The 24079-nt window shown below is 43.7% G+C and overlaps 1 protein-coding gene across 1 annotated transcript in view; it reads left to right on the top strand.

Annotated features, from left to right (window-relative positions):
* Positions 1 to 24079, top strand: part of dnajc17 (DnaJ (Hsp40) homolog, subfamily C, member 17) — a 50861-nt gene that overhangs the window by 5952 nt on the left and 20830 nt on the right. Inside the window, exons 2-10 of the mRNA XM_080414886.1 lie at positions 1111 to 1180; positions 4230 to 4288; positions 4446 to 4533; positions 6047 to 6123; positions 8553 to 8673; positions 10899 to 10951; positions 14690 to 14767; positions 16495 to 16575; positions 17273 to 17392. Of these exons, the coding sequence (XP_080271012.1) occupies positions 1111 to 1180; positions 4230 to 4288; positions 4446 to 4533; positions 6047 to 6123; positions 8553 to 8673; positions 10899 to 10951; positions 14690 to 14767; positions 16495 to 16575; positions 17273 to 17392 (747 nt within the window). The remainder of the gene's footprint in view (positions 1 to 1110; positions 1181 to 4229; positions 4289 to 4445; positions 4534 to 6046; positions 6124 to 8552; positions 8674 to 10898; positions 10952 to 14689; positions 14768 to 16494; positions 16576 to 17272; positions 17393 to 24079) is intronic.

Consider the following 24079-nt stretch of genomic DNA (forward strand, 5'->3'; position numbering starts at 1 on the left):
TAAAATAAATAATGCTTTTTAGCTCAAATTTAAAATGACTCAGATGCTTTCCCCTGTGGTGAGTGTGTGTGCGCGTGTACGTGCGTGAATGAATTATTATTGCGTGTGTCTTTGTGTGTTTGTGTGCGTCTGTGGCGTGCAAAACCTATGCATGATATTCATGCATGTGCTTGCGCACGCACGCACGCATGTGTGTGTGTGTGTGTCGTACGTGGCCCCAGCAGTAGAGTGAAGAGCCGCTGTGCACAGTGGCCCCCCCCAGTCTCCCTAGGGACCTTGCACCCCCCCCACCCCCTGTCTCTTTCATTCGCGGGGAGTAAAGATGTAATGAAAACCACCTTGTCATTAACTGGTCCCAAGAAAGACTGAAGAATGGTTAACATTCCATGCAGTGACCCAGAGTTAAAAAATTCTTGAAAACATTTTTTTTTTCTCCTGACAGAAACCTCACATGACATTACAATGCTCAAAAGTATTGTTTCTTTTCTTTAGTTTGGCTCCAAGCCTAAGATATTAATGGCTGCCGTCCCAATTTTGTGATAGACAATAGCGTACTGTTTGTGTATATTATTACAAGTTTTTTTATTATTTTTTATTTTTTGTAAAACCCTGCTATAATACTCGACTGCCAACTCAGAACAGATTTATCTTGCAAATTGCCGATGGCTCTCGTGGATTTCGTGGAATTCTTGTGAGGGTAATTCATAGTGCCTTATGCGCTATGGTGGTTAGATGCCATTAACATTGTGACAGGAAGACGCAAAGCAGAGGATGGGCTAAGGTGTTGATTTGGTCCAAATCATACAGTCACTGCCTGGTTCTCTGTTCAAGGCAAGACCGCATTTCTAGCTGTAGCGTGTTCATATCAATATTTTACCATTTTGTTTTTTACCATCGTTTCTATGGGACCATCAATTTTACACACGCTTCATACTTCTGCGCCAAGGATTGCATGATAAAGAGTAATTGGTACTGAAAGTAAGAATTTATACTTTTGCGTCGCCAAGAATCGTGCCTCAGCAGCCAAAGCCAGCTTTTTTTTTGTTTTTGCACGTGAAGGCAGCGTTTTCCCTTTATGCTTAAATGTATGTACCCTATTTTGTCTCGCAGATCAAGAAAGCATATCGAAAGAAAGCCTTGACATGCCATCCAGACAAGAACCCAGACAACCCCAAAGCAGGTGAGTCAGCAAATTAGGCCTGACCTCGACTAAGTCGACTAGTCGACTGGTTAGTCGCGGGGGGTCAGAGTCGACTGCGTGTCTCTTAGTCGAGAGAAAAAAAAAAAAAAGGGCCAAAAATGTTTTACATTTTTTTTTGGCCAAGTCTACACCTGCAACCACACGTAACTTCCACTTTATTCTTCTTATTCCTCGTCTTTGTATTGGTATTGTTTGTGTTGGAGCGCCTCAGTGCGGCTGCAGAGTTCATGTTCAACCTCTTCCAGAGAGAGATAGAGACACTAGAAACTCTGCTGGAGACACAAAACAAACTGTGTAGACTTGGCCCTTTGAAATAAAATGTATTTTGGCCATAAAAATTAAATAATTTTTTTTTATTAGTCGACTGCCAGTCGACTATTGGCAATTAGTCGGCAATTAGATTCGACTAAACAAATCCTTAGTCGAGGTCAGGCCTACAGCAAATAGAGTAAAAGCATTTAAATAAAAACTATGTCTGTCGTGGATATCTCACCAAACTGTGCTACTGTACATATTGACATCCCCATGACCACATGGAGGCCATTTTGCTTACAGCACACTTGGGGTGGTCGCGACCGAGTTTCTGACCCCGCAAGTATGGTGCAAGATTAAAATGACCACCATGTCCGGTTAAGAGTATAACCTTCAGAAAGGGCAGCCTTATCAGACAACAGGCGGCCATATTTTATCTAAACAAGTGGCTGTTTTCTGCTGCCAGTCCTGCTAACCAGTGACAACTCGGCCCAACCAGACCAACAACCACTGTCGCTATCAGCGTCTCCTCTCTGTAAAACCTCCTTGGCTTCCTGAATGCATCTGAGGGCCTGTCGCCAACCAACATGTCAGCAATTAGACCAGGAAATTTCAATATAGTTTTTTTTTTTGTCACGGTGGGGGGAGAGACGCACCTTGGACAAAAGGCTGGTCGTTTCAAGTGAGGTTTGTGCGGTTGCTGGACGGTTCAGACAATTCCTGATTATGTCAGGAAAAAAAAGTGCTGGTGGAATGAGTGGGTAATGGTTGGGGTGGGGGGGGGGGGTGAGGGGAATAATAGAAAAGCAGGGGGTCGGTTTCCCAGAAATGGAAAAGTCGTGGTTTGGAGGGCCTCGCTCTAACTTGCACATGGACGGATTTAGACCCTCTTGCACGAGAGCGAGGCGAGCATTGGGATCTGTGCCCCCCCCCCCCCCCCCCTCCGTGCAAGCACATAAGAGGTAAGGTGGGGGTCATGACTCTCATTCTACACACACACACACACACACACACACACACACACACACACACACACACACACACACAACCCCCCCCCCCCCCCCCATGTTGTGACACTTTGAGCTGCATAGTGGCCACGGCAGGGTCTGCCCAGTTGGATTTAATTCCAGTCCATTATATGCGTGTGGGTAACCGAACCCCCTCTACTGGTGGTTGGGTCTCCAGAGTGTCCTGTTTGTGTGCCCCCGGCACTCCCCACGGGGGGTAACAGTATCGCCTCGTTAGGCCCACCATAAGTGAGTGATTAAGCCACACGCCAGTATAGTGCAGTGATGTGGTGGTTATATTACAGGGGACAAGGGATTGTGTGTGTGTGTGTGTGTGTGTGTGTGTGCGTGCGTGTGTGCGTGCGTGTATGTGTGTGCGTGCGTGTGTGTACATTAGCCCATTGAGACCTGAGAAGATTCTAGAAAGGTCTTCTAAATCCTAAAAAAAAATTGGAAAAAAAACCCAATTTTTTTTTTCCTCGATTTTTCAAAAATAGCAGATCTACAAGTTCATAGCGCGGCACTCGGTGCCGCGCTATGAACTTGTATATCTGCTATTTTTGAATAGCCTAAAGAAATCTTAAGTGACACAGATGCGTTCCAGGTATCAATGGGTTAGACTGGACAACCAGCGAGAGGGGCGTTTCTTTTGCATGGTAGGGGTGATTGCAGCAGGAGCCCCCTTGAGGCACTCTAATGGGGGGTTAGATGGAGACGCCGGGCTCTTGTGTGGGGCGGAAAACGGAGCGGGCCACATCATTAGAGGAAGCAGGTTTCGTGAGACTCCAGGCACCTTTTTTTAATGCAGGAAATGTCTCCGTTTATGTTGGCTCTGGGCTCCAGCGTTGGCACGGAGACGTCACGCCAAGTGCATACTTCTTCCTTGCAGTTCCCCACTTCTCGCGCACTGCCCCCTAGTCAGGCTTCGTGTACAGTGCATGTGTGTATTGTTGTTTAGCCATTACTGATCATCTTCAAATGTTAGCCTTAATAAAAAGGGACACATATTATGAACATCTATTCTCAATATATTTTCATCCTTCGACTGAATTTTTTACTTTGTCCCTGAATGACATTCAGCATTTCCTACTATTGAGGAATATGCTCTTATCTAGTTTGAGTTTAGAGAAGCACATGTGGATGAAAAAAAGCTACTTTTATATACATTCATTAGCCTTCCACCCAACTATTTTAATAGAATGGTGAAAAGGTTAATTAAATAAATTACAAAATTCCTGCCCCCCCGTAGCACTCCTTGCTTCAGGATTAAACAGATGATCAGTCTGGGTGACTTGCTTCTAAAGAAGGACAATCAAAGACGGGTTTAATATTATTGTTTGAAAAATATATAGCAATGAAGTAAATTTCATCTGAATAATTTATGTACGGTATATTCAAATATATTGTAATTCTTCTGTATTTCTGAGCCATAATACCACTTATCGCTATCGCAGTCACTTAATAGTCACTGTCATTTTCATCAGTAAAGTGATAGAAGGGCTATCTCCTCCGCCATGACTTGCCTTGCCTTGTCTTCTGCTAGTAAATGTATTTAGTTACTTCACCACTGCTCACAGACTGCACTTTTAGGCAGTTACAGTAGATATATCAGATCACTGTTGTGTCATCAGTCATGACTACTATGTATTCTATACCATGCTATGCTATGCTTCTGCTGCTATGCTATGCTGCACTTCTGTTGGATATGTGTAGTTAGTTAGAAGTCCACACTTATTGATCATCATTCTTCTCTTTCTCTCTGTCTCTAGCTGACCTCTTCCACCAGTTATCCGAGGCTTTAGAGATTCTAACCGATGCTGCAGCCAGGGTAAGGTCACAGGCATCATTCACCAGCCAGTCATATGCTTGTACACAGTAAAAAAAATCCTCAGTGCTGTTGATGTCAGTCTGACAATGTTACAGTGGATTTATCTGCGTCCATTTCTACACTCACATGGTGAGCAAACCCCACTGTGTGTTTTCAGGCTGCCTACGACCAGATCTGCAAAGCCAAGAAACAAGCCGAGGAGAGGACCAGGAAATTAGATGACAAGAGAAAGAAGATTAAACTCGGTAAGTGCCAGATTATTTTGATCAATTATCAATTATTGTTTTCGATTATTTTATTGATTAATTTAGAGTAGACCATAAAATGACGGTAAAATAAGTTTAATATAGTACAAAATGATGGTAAATGATGGTAAAATGTTATCTGAACCCAAACAGATCTTAATACCGTATGCTTAACCCATTAAAACCTGGAAAGCATCACTTTAGATTTTGGCTATTCTCAAATAGCAGATATACAAGCTCACAGCGCGTCACTTCGTGCAGCGCTGCGAGCTTGTATATCTGCTATTTTTGAACATTTTTTAAAAATCTTGAAAGTGTTTGGAAAAGGTTGTAACGTTGTAATGTTTTAACACAAATCTTCTCTTCTGGGGAGGGGGGGGTCCCTGGAACAAAACATTTTCAGATGGGGGTCCGCGGCCAAATACATATCATTTTGGCGGTTCATTTTATAATATGGAAAAACACAAGCATTAATTTTTTTTGTTGTAAATAGCACATGTTTACGTGATACTTGATTGCTTTTCAAATGCACAAATATATTTTAATGATCGATCAATCGATTGTATTCAGGCTTGGATCAATGGAACTAACATAGTACACTTTATGTTCCTATTTATTAATATCACAAAGTAAATAATATTTTTTCAAGGTTTTAAAGAAAAAATATATAATTATATTATCATTAACAAATTAATACTTGGCCAGTTATTTGGGGTCCCACTTGCAGTTTCCTCATGGCCCACCAGTGGTCCCCGGCCAACAGGTTGAGAATCACTGCTCTTATATCCAGTGTTGTATTGGTGATTTTGTTAGTCGTGGGGCACGTGGCTTAACACCTACACTACAGGTCACACAATGGACAATTGATATGCATCTAGGCTCATTCCTATGTTAATTCATGCTGGTGTGACACCCGGCAGTCGGGAGCCTTTGTAAACTTTGTTGAGGTGTGAATTAAGGGTTGTTTTAAATCGATGCGTGTGCGTGTGCGTGTGCGTGTGCTCCTCCTCAAAAAAGGGGTTGCGCGGCGCGTCCCATGACCAATGCATCCCTGCTTATATCACACATGTCACATATCTACATATTTGTGTTCATTGGTCGTCTGCTTGTGACGTAAGGCAAGGCAAAGTTTATTTTTTATAGCACATTTAAACGGTAATTCAAAGCGCTTTACACAAAACATGAATCATTAGACATTAACACACAAAGCATTAACTGAGACAATATTAAAGAAGATTTGAATATAATTAAAAACAAGAACAAATTAAAAAAAAAAAATCCTGTGCATAAGAAATGATTATAAAATAAATTGAGTTAACCTCAGTAAAAGTGCAGTGGCAAATAGAAAGGTTGATTTCAAAGAATTGTGGGTTGTAGCAGACCTGCAGCGTTCCAGATAATGTGGTGCCTCTTCACATTAGTTTTGACTCTGGGTTCAGGAAGAAGACCTGTCCCTAAATTGTGTGTGTGTGTGTGTGTGTGTGTGTGCGTGCGCGGGTGTGTGTGTTAACAGACCTTGAGACCAGAGAGCGACAGGCTGAAACCCATAGCCAGGATGAGGTGAAAATCACCCGGACTCTCGAGGAGGAGGTAAAATACTCTTAATGCCTGTGATTTATATTTGGTTTTGCATCGTGTCATGCATAAATAATAATAACACATCTAACGTAAGATTATGTATGAGAGATTATATGCAACGCACTGCAGTGAGGTGAACAAACCACAGGGGATTTCAAACTTAGACACGATGCTCAGTGGTTGAAAAAGTAGTCAAATGTTTTTACTTAAAAGTGAAAGTATCAATACCATCATGTAGAAATTGTGTGGTTAATGTATGTTTTGTAATAATAATCAAGTAACTAGTAACTAAAGTTTTTCAAATTATTGTAGTGGAGTAAAAGTACAATATTTGCCTCTGAGATGTAGTGGAGTAGAAGTATAACGGTTTGAAAATTGGAAATACTCCAGTAAAGTAAAAAAATATATACATCAAAATGGTACTTAAGTACAGTACTTGAGTAAATGTACTGAGTTACTTCCCACCACTGCATAACGAGGTATTCCACTGCATTCCAGGAAATAACAAAGCACAACCAGGTGCATTTATTGTGTTATTTGTCAAATACTCCCTTCAGATTGACTTGAAATCCTCCAAGGTCTTGGGCCAGGAACAAAGGCCCTGTCGGTCTGAGTCGAAGCTTTTTCTTCATTGCCATATCATAATTATCAGTAAACCCCATTAGGTGATATTGCATGACTTGGCGTGCTCGGGAGGTGAGTCATAGCCGTGCGCTCAACATGCCTAATGCATGTAATTATGGGGCCATGTGGACCTGGGGGGGAGTTGGAGTAGGATTACCAGTAGGTGGCACTGTTCCATTTTCTGTCTCATTGGGAAGTGGGTGGCAGTGTTGCCATGTCCGCTTATTATAAGTGACTTTGGGCTTCTTTTGCTGTAAAGTTGCTTGTAAATATTGGCTGTTGCGTTTTTTTTTGGAGCTTGTTTCTGAAGTGTTGCTTATTTGGGCTTGCTTCCACATCTTGTAATTATTATTTAAACCAGTGGTTCTCAAATACTTTCATGTCATGGACCCCCAAATTAATATATATATTTGTCCCTAACCTCCATCTGAAAATGTTTTGCGCCAGGGAGCCCCGTACCAGATTTGCGTTGTTAAAATGTTTCAAAACGGACATTTGCTGGGGGTCCGCAGACCCCCGCGAACCATTCGCTGGGCGACCGTCCGACCTGCCTCATGGCTGCGGACAATAACTTCTCTCTGTGAATCACAACGTGTGAAGCTGCCCCTTGTGTGTGTGTGTGTGTGTGTGTGTGTTGTAATTGTCACCAGGCAGACATCGACTCATAGGAACACACACCTTGCCCACACACATAACTAAAAGTGTGCACATCCCCGGGTATGGACTAGTATATAATAAATATCCTTTTTTGTGGTTTTCAAATATTATATGTATAATTATATTTTTATAGAAATATTTTCAGAAATCTCTATGGAAAACATTTACGTGTCTGTGGCGCCACTGCTATGCCCTATACAGTACATAGGTTTAAAGTGCTCATGTGGCCTAGTCGCTTCTTTTGGGCTTGTTTTCCTAGACCTGGTTGCTTATTTCTCTCACATCTCTCAAATCTGGCAACACTGGTGGGCGGGTGGTGGTGGTGTTGTCTGAGATGATAAGAACAAGTGATCTACGCTCGTTCCCTGAGGCAAAGCATGTGTTTTCTTGTTGTGATTTAGCATGGGAGTGTGACGCCGTGACGTTGGTAAAAATCCCATTCGTAGCTCATTTGCACTTGGTATCAAGTTCTATGCTGTTCACTTTGCCAGCTTTCAAAGCCAGAATATTTGTATTGTGCTGCGTGTGTGTGTGTGTGTACTTTATGCATGAGTGTCTGTGTGTACTTTACATAATGTGTATGTGCCTGGCTGCCCCCCACACCCAATGTGTTGTTGTTATGACTGAGAACTGGTACTTCTGGTTCTGGGAATTAACCTGGTTAAAAACTTCACCACACCTGCTCTATTTTGGGCATTTAATTTGAGGTGAAAAAAATCTGAAATGGTAAAAAACTAATAACATAACATGTTTTGTTGACATGGGGTATTTCATACGACGGTGTCACGCAGCGAGGTAACCCATTAAAACCAGGAAAGTATCTGTCATTTTTATTTTTTTTGCTATATAGCAACGTTTTGCAAAAAAAAATATTTTGAACAGTGGTTTAGAACAGTGGTTCTCAAAAACAGCAGATGTAGAAGCTCACAGTGTGTCACTTCGTGCCGCGCTGCGAGCTTGTACATCTGCTATTTTTTAGCATTTTTTAAAAAATCGTAAAAATGTTGAACACAAATTTTGTCTTCTGGGGGGACCCTATTTTCAGATGGGGAGCCCTTGACACGAAAAAGTTTTGAGAACTACTGATTTAGAAGGCATTTGTAGACTCGGCCTCAGGTCTTAATGGGTTAAATAAAGGCTAAGTGTGCACCCACCACCAGATTGCCCGTTTGAGAGAGGAGGGTTCCAGGCAGCTGGAGGAGGAGCAACGGCGGATCAAAGAACAGATCCGAAGGGAGAGGGAGGAACAGCAGCAGCACCCAGCAGACAGGACACAGACAGGTATTACAATTAGGGGTGCAACAGTTAATCCCATTTTAAAGGATTATAAAGGAATAATCGATCATTTAATAAAACAATCGATTAACAATTCATCCCTGTTTTGGGCATGTAATTATAGGCGAAAAGCTTAAAAAAAGTTCACAAAATAGTTAAAATAGCAGATCTACAAGCTCACAGCGCTGCGACGCGTTGTGAGATTGTGCAGCGGAGCCCAGCTCTGCACTGAGTGACCCGGTCCAATACGGCCATATAGGAGGGGAAGTGGTTGCCTGTGAGTCAGAAGGCTCCAGGTTCAATCCTGGCTCCTCCTACTCTCAACCCTTTCACAATCTTCAAATGCTATTCACCTGTTTCCTAGGCTGTGTGTTTTCCACTTCCTGTCGATTTCATTGCATATCATTGGTCATCTGACCAGTTTCATTGGATTTCATTGGATCAAATCGACAGGAAGTGGAAAGCACACAGCCTAGGAAACAGGTGAATAGTCTGTAACTGTGCCAGCTGAAAGCCACGAATAGGAGCTGTCATCTGATGTTTATGAAAATCATTTTTTAAATATCTCAAAAATATCTTTTGAACATTCCATTTTTGCTAAGCTACAAGCTAGATAGGTTTTGACTAATTTGATTTAGAGTAAGATTTATTTACGCGACTACAAAAGCGAAGTGGGGCCGGACATCGGATGATTTTTTTGCACATTTTCAGAGCTTCCGCTGCACGGGCTGTCATGATTAAGCATATGAAAATGATGTGAGCCTCCTGACATTATTATCCCGAATTGTGTCCTCCGACATCACAGCGAAGTGGCAAGACGCTGAACCCTAAAGGTCCTTACACACCGGAGCGATTTTTTTCATGCGAATATTAAGTTTTTTTTTAAAACCTTATAAAGTCAATGCAAGCTTCCACACCAGTTTCGCGGAGCGAAAAAAGCGTCTTTTAATTATTCGGAACGAGTCCGAATTTTGCGTATATTCGCATATTCGCCGGTGTGTAAGGACCTTAACTGCTACCTGGGCGCTGTTGAATAGCTGTGCATTTGTGAATTCATGTTCGTGTGCATATGTACTTGGCCTACAAAACTTTACCTTTCACTATCCAGGGCAGGGGTTCACAAACTTTCCCATGCCAAGGAACCCCAAACAGGTAGCCGTCTCGAACTGTGGCCCCCCGAAATTGCTTAAAAACCTTTGACAATAATGAAATGCCGAAAATAGGAATGCCAGTTTGAAACAGGTTAAACTGGCACAATAATCTTAGGAACTGAATTTGAATTGAAATTACAACATTTATATATAAACAAATGTCTGTCCCCTCCATCGTCACTATAATTTCAACCCCCCTCCCACCCCCCAACACTGTCCATCAACGCTGTCTGTCGGTCCAAATACCTCCAGTAAATCATAACAGTCAACAGCCACTCTGAGACTTGCCAGATATTATTCATATAATGACAATAACGGCCACTGCATTTGCTTTTGAATTTATGGTGCAGCAGAGTAAACAGGGAACTCTAAAAACACTGACTCCAAAGGTTTATTTTAGTTTACTGGCAATGTCAAGGCCTCGCTAGAGAGCTCAGACACGCCAGATGTCTCTCGCGCTCTCTTCACACACACACACGCACGCACAGTGGCGCGCACAGACAAAAGCCCATCAAAAGCCCCCATCAAACATTCACTTACACGATATAGCATAGCTATGGATGAGCTTTGGATGCCTCGCTCCTGTGGCTGGAAGTGTCTAGGAAAGTATGACAATGGAACTTTGGGTATTTTTAAGGCAGTGCTGGGTTGTGGCCCCTAAACTAAACCCATTTTTTTTGCGGCTGCACCATAGCTCATGCATTTTCAGCACGTCTCCGCCGAGTCCCTCTTTATTCGCACGCGATCGGGCCCTCCTGGGGATCAGCGCTCTGTTCCAGATCAGGGAGGAAACCCGACGGGTCATCCGCCTGGAGCGAAAACTGGTCTGGCGAAGGAGTGGATTGGATGGTCAGACGTTAACCATAGATAGTCAATTTGAAATGACTGTCCATCCCCCTGAGATGAAACACAACTGTCTCAGGCACACATCATTGACCACTTTAACAAAAACAACAAAAAAAAAGGAAACGTTTCCAACTGCTCATCTTCACAGGGCGTATTTCTCACTCGAACAATTGTGTCTTTGTTTTTCTTCCCTCCTCTTGTCTTGTCTCTCACCCCCTTTCCTCTCTCTCTCAGACTCCGGAGCGGGGAGACTTTCCAACAGCAGCCGGGTGACCCCCAAATTAAAAGTAAGCGTTTCTTCTATGGGAGAAAAAAAAGTACCTACGTATGTTTTCTTTGTAGTTGGGAGATGGGCCTGGGAGGAGAGGTTCACAGTGAGAGGGTTGAGATTCTTGGGGATGGAGAGGAGGTGGAGGTGGTGGTGGAGTGGTTGGATCAGGACGAACCATCTCCACCTGAGTGAAAAGTAAACACAGGCTGAACCTCCAAGGAATTTCTATACGAGTAAAAAGAAAAAAAATCAAAACTAAGCCATTTGGTGATGTGTTTTGAGACCACTGCTACGCACATATAGGCTGCCCTCTGACGCCCATTCCTCCGGTGTAGGCCCGACGTCGTCAGGGGGCCCGTAACTACGCAAAGAGAGGGCCTTATTATATTTCCTCTTGGAAAGCGCCCAGCCTGTGCGCATATTAACGGACACTGGGGAAGGTTAGCTAATGTGTTTAGATATTTAATCTGGTTTTAAAGATTGATAGCCATCTTAGTGCGCCGGTGTGCTAAGTAAGTTAAAACAAACAGCAGCATTGAGTCTTACGGTGTTACATGTCATGTTCACATACACAGGAACATTTAGGGCTATGACGATCATGAAATGTTAGTTGATGATTAACATGCAAATAATTGCCATTAATGATTTAATCGTGTTTTTGGCATCGAACATAATTACCTTTCTGTTAGCCTTTTAGGCTTTATAAACAAACTTTGCACAGGGCAGATATGACAAATAACTTAAATATGCAAAGCCTATTACTGAAATATACAAAGAAATGACTGTCAATGACTGGTACCCATGACCAAAATAAATAATGTACTACGGCCAAAGCAGGCCATATACTTAAAGCAGAGGTCTTCAACAGGGGGTCCGCGACCCCTAGGGGGTCCGCGGAGGTACTGCAGGGGTCCGCGAAATTGTTGTTTGATTTAAACAATATTTTTGTTTTTAAAAACTTGTTTTTATTTTATTTTTTTCAAAAAATGTCAATTTGTCTTTAAACATAACATGACATATTTGAATAGCTTAGTATTGAATGCACAATAACATGGTATGTTTATACATATTTTGAAGAGAAAAGACAACGAGGTCCTTTTGCACACCTACTGGGACAACCTGTGCGTAGGAGCAGGCAACCATTTTTTCATGTTTATACATATAAAACTCAATTTTATACATAAATATACGATATATATTAATATGTGGTAGCCTACCCCCTACCCTACGAGGTAGGTAGGGGGTCCCTGCTCCATCACCCCATCAGTTTGGGGGTCCCTGGCCTGAAAAGGTTGAAGACCCCTGACTTAAAGGGATAGTTCACCCCAAATTAATATTTTTTTCCTATCGATTAGTCACCCATGGAGACTTGAATTCATGGATATTTTTGTTTTTGTCGCATTCCTAAGCCAATAATTTGATGACCAGCGGACCGGTAGGCAGCGGTTCCGATAGGAGACACAAAGGAGACTCTTTGTGTCTCCTACCGGAACCGCTGCCGGTCATCAAATTATTGGCTTTAGGAATGCGACAAAAACTATGAAAATAACCATGAAATCAAGTCTTCATGGGGTGACTAATCGATAGAAAAGAGGGGGTGAACTATCCCTTTAATAATTTTATACTTTCAAAAATAGCGGAAAAACTAATCAGATTTATAAGCTCACAATTCGTTTTGAAAATGGCCAAAATGGGGACACCAGGTTGAAATTGGTTAAAAGTGTGGATAACGATGTGGATGGAAGTATGACTAAATATGATTGTTGGAAACATTTAACAGTCTGACTTTGAAAATGGTATTGATACATGTGTTGTGAATTGATAACAGCTGAATTTAAAACCTTAATGTATTCCTTATTAAAATATTTTATCCTAGAAACTTTCATATTTTTTTCTGGACAGCAGGATATATATCCGTGCTTTATCTTTCTCATAGCGCCAAATCCACTCCTTTGCAATTGCATAATTTTGTGACAAAATATATTTAGTTAAATGGTTAAATGTTGTAATTGTGTTAAACTGTGTGTTATTACACTATGACATTTCAGAATCAGCAATACGATTTGCACACACACACACACACACACACACACACACACACACACACACACACACACACACACACACACACACACACATTAAATGTTTCTTGTGATATGCAGTAGTAGTAGTAATTATTATATGTATTGACAGTGGCCCCCCACCTTGTATCACTTTAACCAAAACCAGTTGGGCGTCGCAAATGGCCTCAATCTCTGCAAGGTTGTTTCAACTGGTAGCAAGGAGAGCTTCTCCAGTAATGTGTCTGTATGGGCTTAAATTGCGGACGTCACCCCGAAATGCTCCTACGCCTCATTAGGAGATGAATGGGTGCGAAGGTTATCGTTGGGTAGCGGAGTGTTCTCTTGGAAGGACCGCGTGCATTTTCAGCATAACTCTTGGTAAAAGAGCATATGAGACTCGGGCGGTTCCCAGAAATTCAATTTGTCTGACAGTGAACAGAATGCTTGGAGCTTAATCATCGTCTTTCTGCCTGCCATGTATAATACCATTCCAAATAGTTGGTGTGATATGCGCTCGACCCAGCTGTGATGTGTTAATGGATATAAGAAACTGCCCAATAATTTCACGTAAGAAGGACAGAGATGGTGATACGGCGTTAACCAACTTAAGGCCTATTTTCAAAATGAGATCCACTATCTGTCTAACCCTGTCTAAGTGCTTTTCAAACTTTGTGTGCCCAAAGCACACCAAATGGCGAGTCAGAATCTCAAGGCGCACCTGTATTCATATCCATGCAAAATATTCCCTAACACTTGCGATCACGCCGATCACTACTAATGATAAATACAAAGTTTATTCACTTACGCCGTATTTCATACTTTCAAGCTCACAGCGCATTGCGATGCGACGCGTTGTGAGCTTGTAGATCAGCTATTTTTGCTATTCTGAAAACATTTTATAATGTATGTAATGTAAAATGTATAAAAGCAAAATTTTGTCTATAATGACATGATTGAAAGTGTATTACATTGTTTTTTTTGGGGTATAGAATTTGCCTCTGTATTGGGAAATGAGTGCACAATAGTGCAGTAAAGTAAAACATATTTTGTGCGTTTTTGTATAGTTATATATTGCAATATTAATGTGGTAGTCACAAAATCCCTAGGCACCCTCTGGACACTGTTTGATAACCACTGGTCTAAAGCATTGGTTCTCAAAGTGGGTTCCGGGGACCCCCAGGGGTCCTTGAGGGAGTTCCAGGGGATCCCCAGCTAAATGATGGATAGTTAGGAACCAAATGGACCCTTATGGGTCTGTAACTCAGACAGTGTACAAATGGAATCAAATGGACCATAACCGGTCCATTTGGTTCCATTTGTAATTAACATTGAATTTACAATATATATTTGGGTCCCAGAGATAGAAATGCCATTAAATGGGGGTCCGTACGTAGCCTAATGCATGTCAAACTGGGGTCCTTGGAATTAAAATGGTTGAGAATCACTACTAGAGCCGTAACAATCTTCTCTTATGGGGGTCCCTGGCATATATTTTCAAATGGGGGTCCGCGGGCTAATAAGTGTCAATTTGGGGGTCCTTGACACGAAAAGGTTTGAGCCAGACAATACCAGTGTGTCTCAGTCCGATGTGCTACTGCTATCTACATGAAGAAGACGTGTCCAAATGACAGTTATCTTTGTAAAACAATATTGACATTTCTCCTCTCTGACCTTTTTTTCTTCCTTTCTAGTTGAAGTGGAAGTGTAAAAAAGAGGACGAGTCCAATGGGGGATACTCTCAAGACATTCTCCACAGACTTCTTCAAAAGGTGCGTGCCCTAAACATAACATACTCGCCGCCACAAGTAGATGGTGCAAAAACACACTCGATACATACAGGTGATGTGAAGTCCCGTCTACCGCCCAACCCCCCTCGTCCAACCTCCCCCCTCCCTCCGCTCAGACCTGCAAGCGCCTGTACACAACAAAACCCGCCCATGTCCGGCTATATCCGAGGTCTGCATGACATCAGCCCTGTGCGTGGGTTTATTCTTCCCCTTAAACGGGGCCCATTAAGTTTTGTTGCAGTGAAAGTGCTGAGGGCAACGTTGTGGTGCCCTTTTAAAGCCACGCACAGCATTGTTAGTGCCCCCTGTTACCAGGCAAGTTTAGCAGTGCCAAGGGAGTCACCGGGAAATGTGCTCTTCTCATGCAACCCCGCTACCACCTTGTGCTGTGAACCGCCACAGGGGCTCCGTGGCGGGGGCGTCGGTTCGGCCCGGAACGAGGATAGGGCAAGTGTCACGAACGTCAATCTCTCTCCCGCACGCACTCAAATCAATATGGCTTCAGGCGGGGGGGTGGAGGGCAGGGCCTCAGAATATAGACTGCACATAAATAGTGTTTTTAAATTCTTAACTACTGAGAGTGGAGTTGGGGGGGGGGGGAAAACTTTACTGTTTGACGTGGCAAGCCTCGATGAGTGGCAGGTAGCCGCCCCTGTGTGGGAAAGCGAGTTGCTCTGTATGTTTGTGTTTGTACGCACGCGTATGTACTTTGGCCGCACAAAACTATTACATCTTCTCTGGAGGGAAAAAAGAGACATATTAAGATATTTAGATTTTATGAAATAGGGGCCTTCAGAGACTCTCGTTTGTCGCTTTTGGCCTGCTCTGGAGCGTCCTCGACCTCCATTAACATTCCTGACGTGTCCCCGTTCCCAGAGAGCCTGACTTCCCAGGAATGAGGTTCTCAGCTGTCTCCTCCTTGCTCTTCTGTGCTCCCAGATCTCTTCTCTTAGCTCTGTGTGTCCTAATGACAGATGGCCTCTGTTTCAGGTGACACATACATTTACGGGAACAAACCCAGAGGAACGTAACAATGGGCCAAAAATCCTTTTCGCTTTTTCATTTTCATTGAGAGGGATCAGCTATTCACCTCCCCAGTCTCAGCCTCCTCTTTCTCCTCCTCCACTGTCCATCTTCTTGGACATAGGGGTCAGTTAACAGCCCTGGCACAGACCCTGTCCAGCCACTTCCCCCGCCTCCATTCCTGAGTTCCTGCGTCCAAGCCTTCATCCCTGTGCTCAGTCTAAGTGGCAGTGAACTGAATGAGGGCCATGGTTCATTTCAGCCTCCATCCAAGAACATGGTTCATTGCAGGGTCTCGCACTGCAAGGGACAGCTAAAATGATGACCTCTCTAGCATACTTGACATGTCCCAGGGTCCTCCGTTTTGAAATATCACAAGGTCACATTAGTAGTATTTGTCTTTGTCATTGTGACTGCCTGGATTGTTCCCTTACGTGAGAGCAAATTCAAATTGTGTGACATTTGAGATGTAGCTTTACAGAGACAAAGAAGACTCATATTGTATGCCCAAGTTTTATTCCAGACGGCTGTTGTATTCACCATTGTTTTGGGTTTTCAAGTCTGTGTTTGCTTCCATTTCCATGGTCATGGTTTGCGCTGTTGCAGGAAATACTAATTTGAATGTTTTGCATCTCTCTCTCCCATCTCTCTTTTCCTTTCTTTCTTTCTCCTGGTTTCACCTCCAGTACGGGGATGTTTTGAATGTGCTTGTGTCGAGTAAGAAGAAAGGAAGTGCTGTGGTCGAATTTGCAACCGTCAGAGCAGCTGTAAGTACCTAACTCTTCGACCAGACATTGTCCTCGAGCCTGTTTGCTCCCCCGACGAAAAATGCCTCTCGAGGCGTGCATCTGCATGGTGGATTTGTTTACCTAGTCGCTATAACGCTGCCATCCAATGTGACCTCAGCTTGATTATTACCAAGTATGACAAGTGTCATTGATTGCCAGTCCCCGAGCCCCGAGACTGTGCGCCCCCAAAAGTCACTGTATTCATCCCGTGGCGATGTCTGGGCACTGATGGGAACCAGCAGACGGAAGGACTTGAGCCGCCTCATTGTTCCCCAGCGTCTGGGTCCTCGGGGCCCTCGTTATAATGGTGTGCCTTTTTTGTTGTGGTGCTCCACCACGTCGCGTGGTTCCGCTCCAGAGGACATATCTGCCGTCCCGCTGGGGAGCGGACTCATGGTCTGTGGTCTCCCTGGCACATCTCAGGGCCTGAGCACCGCTTCAAGCAGGGGTTGGGGGGGATTGTCAGCAGCAGAAGTTCACCCTCCTATGTTTTGCATTTGCATTTTTTCACCAGTGCTATAATATTCACATCACACAAAGGTCGGAGTGAAAGACACAACAAAACTTTATGAACACCGTCGGGAGAAAGAGCTGGGATTCATAAGTTACCGAAAAAATAAAAGAAAGGAAAACACGCTCTTGGCAGACATACTCACAAGTTGTTTTGTGTCCTCAGGAATTGGCATTTAAGAATGAAAGCGGATTCAACGAAAACCCCTTGAAGATTTTGTGGCTCGAAGGACAGCCAGAGGTTATTGCCTCAGCGACGCAGCCTGGCCAGTTTGTGTCCCCACAGGTATGATAAATCAAATGAAATGCTGCCTAGCTTTCTTCTCTGTACCCAGAATGTTCCCAGTCCTGACACCCCCCACCCCTCTTCTCCGATGTAACATAATGTTACAAAATCTTCCCATGTACACTGCTTCCAACCCAAATACCATTTCCTAAACACTGTCCCACAAAGAGAGGTATGTAAACCTTCGGTGGTTTTATTTTGGTATCAGCGGCACAAATATTGCCCCAGCGCTAGCACTCCCCTCGTCTGGCGCAGAACAATGTGTTTGGTTAAACGGGCCTCAGTTTGTTTGCCTTGGAGCGTCTAGGAGTTGGCCCGGCGCTGGCCCGCGCGGGCCCCTGTCCGCCACTCATTAACAGGCCTGACCCAGGAGACCCCAAGAATGCTGGGCTCCATCGGAACCGCACAGCAGCCTAAGAGGAGCGCCGTGATATAATGGTTCGCCTGACGTGAGGTTGTCAAATATGCGTACAGTGGTTCCCAGTGAATTTACCCCCCCTAAGAGCTACACAAGGCTGACATTCAGTCAATATTACATTGCAATATCAACTGGAAAGGGGCACTCCGCGGAACGCGTATCTCCACCAGGCCGGTGTGGCCTACCCAGGGCTGTGTTGCAGCCGTCGAAATCTGGGGGGGGACTGAATGACATGCGGTTCAACTTGTCACATTTGTGGCGCAACCTATGGTCATAAGTGAAAGTGTTTTTGGAGGTGTACTCTACAGAGGACCCTCAACATGCGATTCCAATTTGGGGTTGTTGGAAGGCATTTTTTGAAAGAAAATGTGAAAGCCAATTTACAGGCAAACAGTATGGAATATCAAAAAGCTATTTGTTTAATGAGGGGATCATGTGTACCTAATTTGGTGAAAAAAAAGAAATCATGCAACAATCAGTAACTTTTAACAACTTTTGTGGCATCCCCTTTCGGTCTAAGTGAAATCACTTTGGCTCTGTGTTGTCGGACATTGCCTCCATGATTTTTGTCATGTTTTGTTAAATAGGCCCTTCCCACAAACTTTGGAAGCCAAATATATAGACCAAATTTAAGCGTTACAGGTCAAAACGCAAAGCAGGCTGGTATAGCGCTTATTTCAATAATGATTCTGTTATGCCTCCGCCAGGGCTGCGCCTTGTCACCTATCCTGTTTGTGATATTCATGGACAGGATCTTGAGGCGAAGTCGTGGCGGAGAGGGTATACGGTTCGGTGAGCTCAGGGTTGCTTCACTGCTTTTTGCGGTTGATGTGGTCCTGATGGCACCATCGGTCCGAGACCTTCAGCTCTCACTGAATCGGTTTGCCGTCAAGTGTGCGGCGGCTGCAATGAGGATCAGCATCTCCAAATCTGAGGCCATGGTTCTAGCAGGAAACCGATGGATTGTGCAGTCCAAGTAGGGAATGAGACTTTTGCCCCAGGTGAAGGAGTTTAAGCATTTCCGGGTCTTGTTCACGAGTGAGGGGAGGACGGAGCAGGAGATCAGCCGGAGAATCGGAGCAGCAGTAGCGGTATTGCAGTCGATGTACCGCACTGTTGTGACGATAAGAGATCTGAGCCAGAAGGCAAAGCTCTCGGTCTCTCACCAATGGTCATGAAGTGTGGGTCATGACCGAAGGAATATGGTTGCGGATACAAGTGGCTGAAATTAGTTTTCTCAGACGGGTGGCTGGCATCTCCCTTAGAGATACGATGAGAAGTTCATCACCCGAGAGAGACTCGGAGTGGAGCCGCGTACTACAATCTTAATGTTAATACTATTGTATTAACATAAAAAAGGTTAAAATAATTCATTCACATTATTCATTGAAATAAGTCCAGTATTGTAGCTTTAATGCTTTGATAATTGGTTTCGTAGGACAGACTGTGCACAGCACAAGAATGTCTCATGTTGAGAAACTGTCTGAAACGGCACTCTTGCCAACGAAAATTATACTGCCTCTTGTGATTTGAAAATTGCAGTAGTCAGTATTGCAATCTTGGCTTCGATTGTTTTCCTTTTTTCTTTTCTATTAATGGTGCGCACTTAATTTTCATCCATCTGCTTGGCTGCTGTCAAACACACACACACACACACACACACACACACACACACACACACACACACACACACACACACACACACGTCACACACACACACGTCTTGCACACCGACGTATGAACTCCCATCCTGTCTGAGAATCAGCCACATTTGTCAGCTGGGGAACACAGTTTTCTTTTCCTTGTCATTAGATTATTATGATGGCATGTTTATACAACCCCACCTCGTGTGTCAAGTCCACCTCTCCTGTGCTGCAGTCATTCAAGCTGTACAGCGAGGAGGCTGCACTGTCAAATGCAGTAGGTTAAAGCTGCAATCCGGAGCTAATTTTAATGAATAAAACCTTATTCGAACAGTCTGTGTGGTAGACTATGTATTTTTAGACAATACAATATAACCAGCACATCTACAGTGGTTGGAGGTGGTGCTCTCCCTACACTTCTATTGAGAAATGAGGACAGTAGGACAGTGGTTCTCAACCTGTGGGTCAGGTTACCAAAAAAGAGAATACATTAAATGGAAAAAAGACCATTAATTGCATCAAAAGTAATAATAAAAAAAAAAAGGTCAAACATTTGCCAAATTGTTAAATAATAAAAAAAATCACACCCTGTGTGAAGTGGGCGGTGTCTTGCTAGCTAATCACAATACTGAATGGAGTCAACCAATCATGTACAAAAGATAAATACATTTATTGAAACACTCTTTATGATGGACGAAACCATAACTTGAAAAAAACAAATCTATGTTTTTTTTTCAAGTTATGGTTTCTTATATAGGGCTATGCACATGTGTCATGTGACACTGGCCAATCACAGTCCTGAATAGATTGTGATTGGCCAATCACGGTGCAGGATAATTGTACAAATTTCCAAACCTCACTTATAGGGGCGGTTTCACAGCGCAGGATATTTGTACATTTTTCCAAACCTCACTTATAGGGGCGGTTTCACCGCCCAAAAAAGAGGCAAAACTATTGAAAATAGTTGATCTACAAGCTCACAACGCCGTTGTTAGCTTAGCTTCTTATCTGTGGAACCGAGTCAAACTAAATGTAACGCCTCAACTCCTACATTTCCAAGTGCTTGTCGGGGGGAGGGGTCCCCAGTTCAAATATGATTATTTTGGGGGATCCCCAGTTCAAATATGATTATTTGGGGGGTCCCCAGTTCAAATATGATTATTTGGGGGGTCCCCAGTTCAAATATGATGATTCTTTTGGGGTCCCCAGCTCAAATAAGATTATTTTGTGGGGTCCCCAGTTCAAATAGGATTATTTTGGAGGGTCGCGGCTTGAAAAGGTTGAGAACCACTGGGGTAGGCCCACCTACTGGTCGGCAGGTTAGCCCTGCCTGAAGCTCATAAGCACAACATCCCTCTTGAATAAATGGGAATTCCCTCTCGGGCTGAGCGGTAGATGTTTAGTGTCCCGCGCAGGAGACTCGGGTTCGAGTCTCGGGTGTTACAGTATACACTTGCAATTACAGTAAACCTTTCTCTGACGGGAGAGGACATACAACTTACAGATATTGTGGCTATAACACTCTCAAGAGTTAAATGAACATTAAGGATTTCACTGTGTGTTTGTGTGTGTGTGTGAGAGCGTGTGCGCGCTCGGTACATTGTCCGTGTGTCCCCACAGCGGCCTGTGAACTGGGTTTCACCCCTCAACGAGCATGGTGACTCAGGCCCCCCCATCAGCTCTCTTCTAGCACACGGGGCTCACAGCCGGCACACTGGGACGTGTCACACTAATCTGTTTTAACCCACTAAGACCTGAGATGCTATTCTACAAATGCCTTTTGAAACCAGTAGTTCTCACAGATTTTTCAAAAATGTTCAAAAAAATAGCAGAGGTACAAGCTCGCAGCGTGGCACGAAGTGACGCGCTGTGAGCTTGTATATCTGCTATTTTTTAATAGCCGAGGCTATAGAATCTAAAATGACACTATAAGACGCTCTCCCGGTCTTAATGGCTTAATGTTATTATGGTAACCGGGTTTGCTTTACAGATATCCCACGCAGATTGCTTCATTGCTTGTGTGGTGCTTTTTTTTTTTCTCCTTCTCTTCTCCTTTCTTTGCTTGCTTTCTTTTTTTCTTGGTACCAAAAATGAAAACATGATTATGCTGGGGTAATTTTCGCATTAGCCGTCAGCGAAAACACACCTTCTCTTAAAAAAAGGCCCCCCCACCTCCATAATGACATCATGGGTGATCCAGTGTAGACATCAATATTGTCCCACATCTGGTCCAGTGTCAGTAGAGACCACGCAGGGATAGAGCGAGAGCGAAGCATAAGAGAATAGACAGGACGGTTGCCTTGGAGGTCCCGTCCCAGGGAGTCTGTCTGGAATCCAAAAAAGCAGCAAAAACCATTGCTCCCCTGTCTGTCCCTCACGCCAGCCAGCTGCAATCACATAGGAGCGGCTATAGGCCTTTAACCTCATCAATCCAGTCCTAGTGTTGAAGGGGTTAGGGCCTCACTGCAGGAAGCCCAGAGACGCGCGTGAACGTACGCACGCGCACTCACAGCTATCCTGTGTTTAATAATAGAGTTTAGGCCTCCTTGTGTGCGACTTGGTGCAGCTGGGGCCCCCGAGCGCCACTTGACGATGCATTTGGGGGTCCAGAGCACTTGCACATCACTCATTCCACCATGGCGTAATGGACTTTACACCATGCCTACGGGACGTTGGGGGAGGCCTGCTGAATGCAGCCTACGAGTTCTCGTCTCTGGTTCTACTCCTGCGTACCCAGAAACGGGACGGGGACGTCGATGTGGTGTAACGGTACGATCTGTAACGAACACTAGTCCACTTTTCCTTGTCTTTCGGATGTTTATGTTCAGAAAACGCAGAGGGCCTGGTCTTCCAGGGTGCGTGGGATCGCTCCCTCGTGCTCCTGACTTCATTCAGATCCCGCATATTTGGATAGGGTTTAGTTTCACCTCCCGAGCGTGCTTTGTTGTGTGTCTTTACCCCTTTCCATAATAAATTCTCATAATGAGAGGTTATGAAATGTTCTATGAAATACGTGCAGTAAATCATTGTCATGCATGTGTATTTTTTCATTTTTCACCCCCCCTGACTGGCATTGTGCTATATAGTTTTGCATCTCCAGGAACCTTGAATGAATCATGTTGAGTGAATGAGCTCAAAGTCAAAACACAAACAATAGTTTAATATTAGTTGTGGTTTATGTGGCTATAGAAAATATGCAGCTCTCAAATACATTTAAGTGCAGAGGCTTTGTCAGAGCTGTCCCCAATGAGCTGTAAGTAGTTGCTGCATCACAGGAAGATTTAACATCTGTGTCCGCCCTTAGAGATTCCACAATATGACTAATAATTCATAGCTCACCTCCCACACCGCGTAGACTCTAGAGTATGGAATCAATATCGAGCCATCTGCATTGTCCCTGTTCAAGTGCAACACTCATGTCTCTGGAAGTGTGATGCCGCCATGAATCACAGCGTCCTGATTTACGGTTCATATTGAATGTGTGCATTCTTCCAGTAGATATGGGTCGAAAGCCTGCTTCTCCCATCTAGAGTCATCACAGGCTTGTCACGACATGAACCACATGTAGCAGATCAGGATATTCCGGGATCGTTTTTCCAGCAAAGGAGTTTGCTCCTGCAGAAAAAGCGCTCCTAAAGCGTACCTAAAATAGACACAGAGTCTCTGGTAGGGTTTAACCGTGTGCAGCCACAGAGATGGCATATTCAACGCTGTGCTGCGCTTTTTCCAGGTGGAGATAAGTGACTCGCAGACTTAAGTTGAAGAATATGTTTTGTTGTTGCTATGAATGAACCCCATGGCGGCAGATCAGTAAATTGTTCTGGTTGCCTGCTTTTGTCAAGGATTGGCACGCTCAACTCACCTCACAAAACGGGTGCAGACTCTTAACCACTTTAAACCTGACGTCCCTATTTTGGGAAAGTCATTATAGGTGAACATTTTTCAACGATTTTCTAAAACCTTTTAAATGTTTCAAACATCGCGAAAACAGCCGATCGAGATTGGCTATTTTCGGGTGAAGTATAACATAGGGCATAAGTGGTTAAACATGCAGAATAAAAAAAGGGCACATCTGCAGTCACAAAATAACTTGAAATGCTTCTTTTAATGCATAGCAGCAGTCAAACGGTTGAAAGTCTGAGTGCAGCTTGGATGTATGATGAGTAGACAGAGACGAGGCACTTTTAAAGCCAGCCACAGGCCGGGTTGGATGTCTACGTGAGAACTGCCTTATAGAAGGAAAACACTCAAGACAAACACTTGGATGTGGGACTGATTTAAGTGGCACACCCCCACGATGTGTTTTCATTTTCTCATTAGACATGGAATGAAATGCATATTGTGATTATGTCACGCAGCGGACATTAAAATATTTTTTTGTGGTTTTTGACTTCATCCCAAGGTCTCAGTGTACCCCTCGTTCCTCACGTATATCATGCAAAGCGGTGAAGCGATTGCGACTCGGTTTGGCCCTAAACCACTCTTTAAACGCAGAAGAAATGTGTGAATGGATATCATAGCTCCATAACATAGACCTGACGCTCTACAGAAAGTGTAAACACTAAACAGTATTCATTTCACAAAAAGACCCCCTTGTGTGTGTGTGTGCGTGTGTGTGTGTGGGGG

Source organism: Gymnoscopelus braueri, assembly GCF_963280865.1.
Source record: "Gymnoscopelus braueri genome assembly, chromosome: 19".
Lineage (NCBI taxonomy): Eukaryota > Metazoa > Chordata > Actinopteri > Myctophiformes > Myctophidae > Gymnoscopelus > Gymnoscopelus braueri.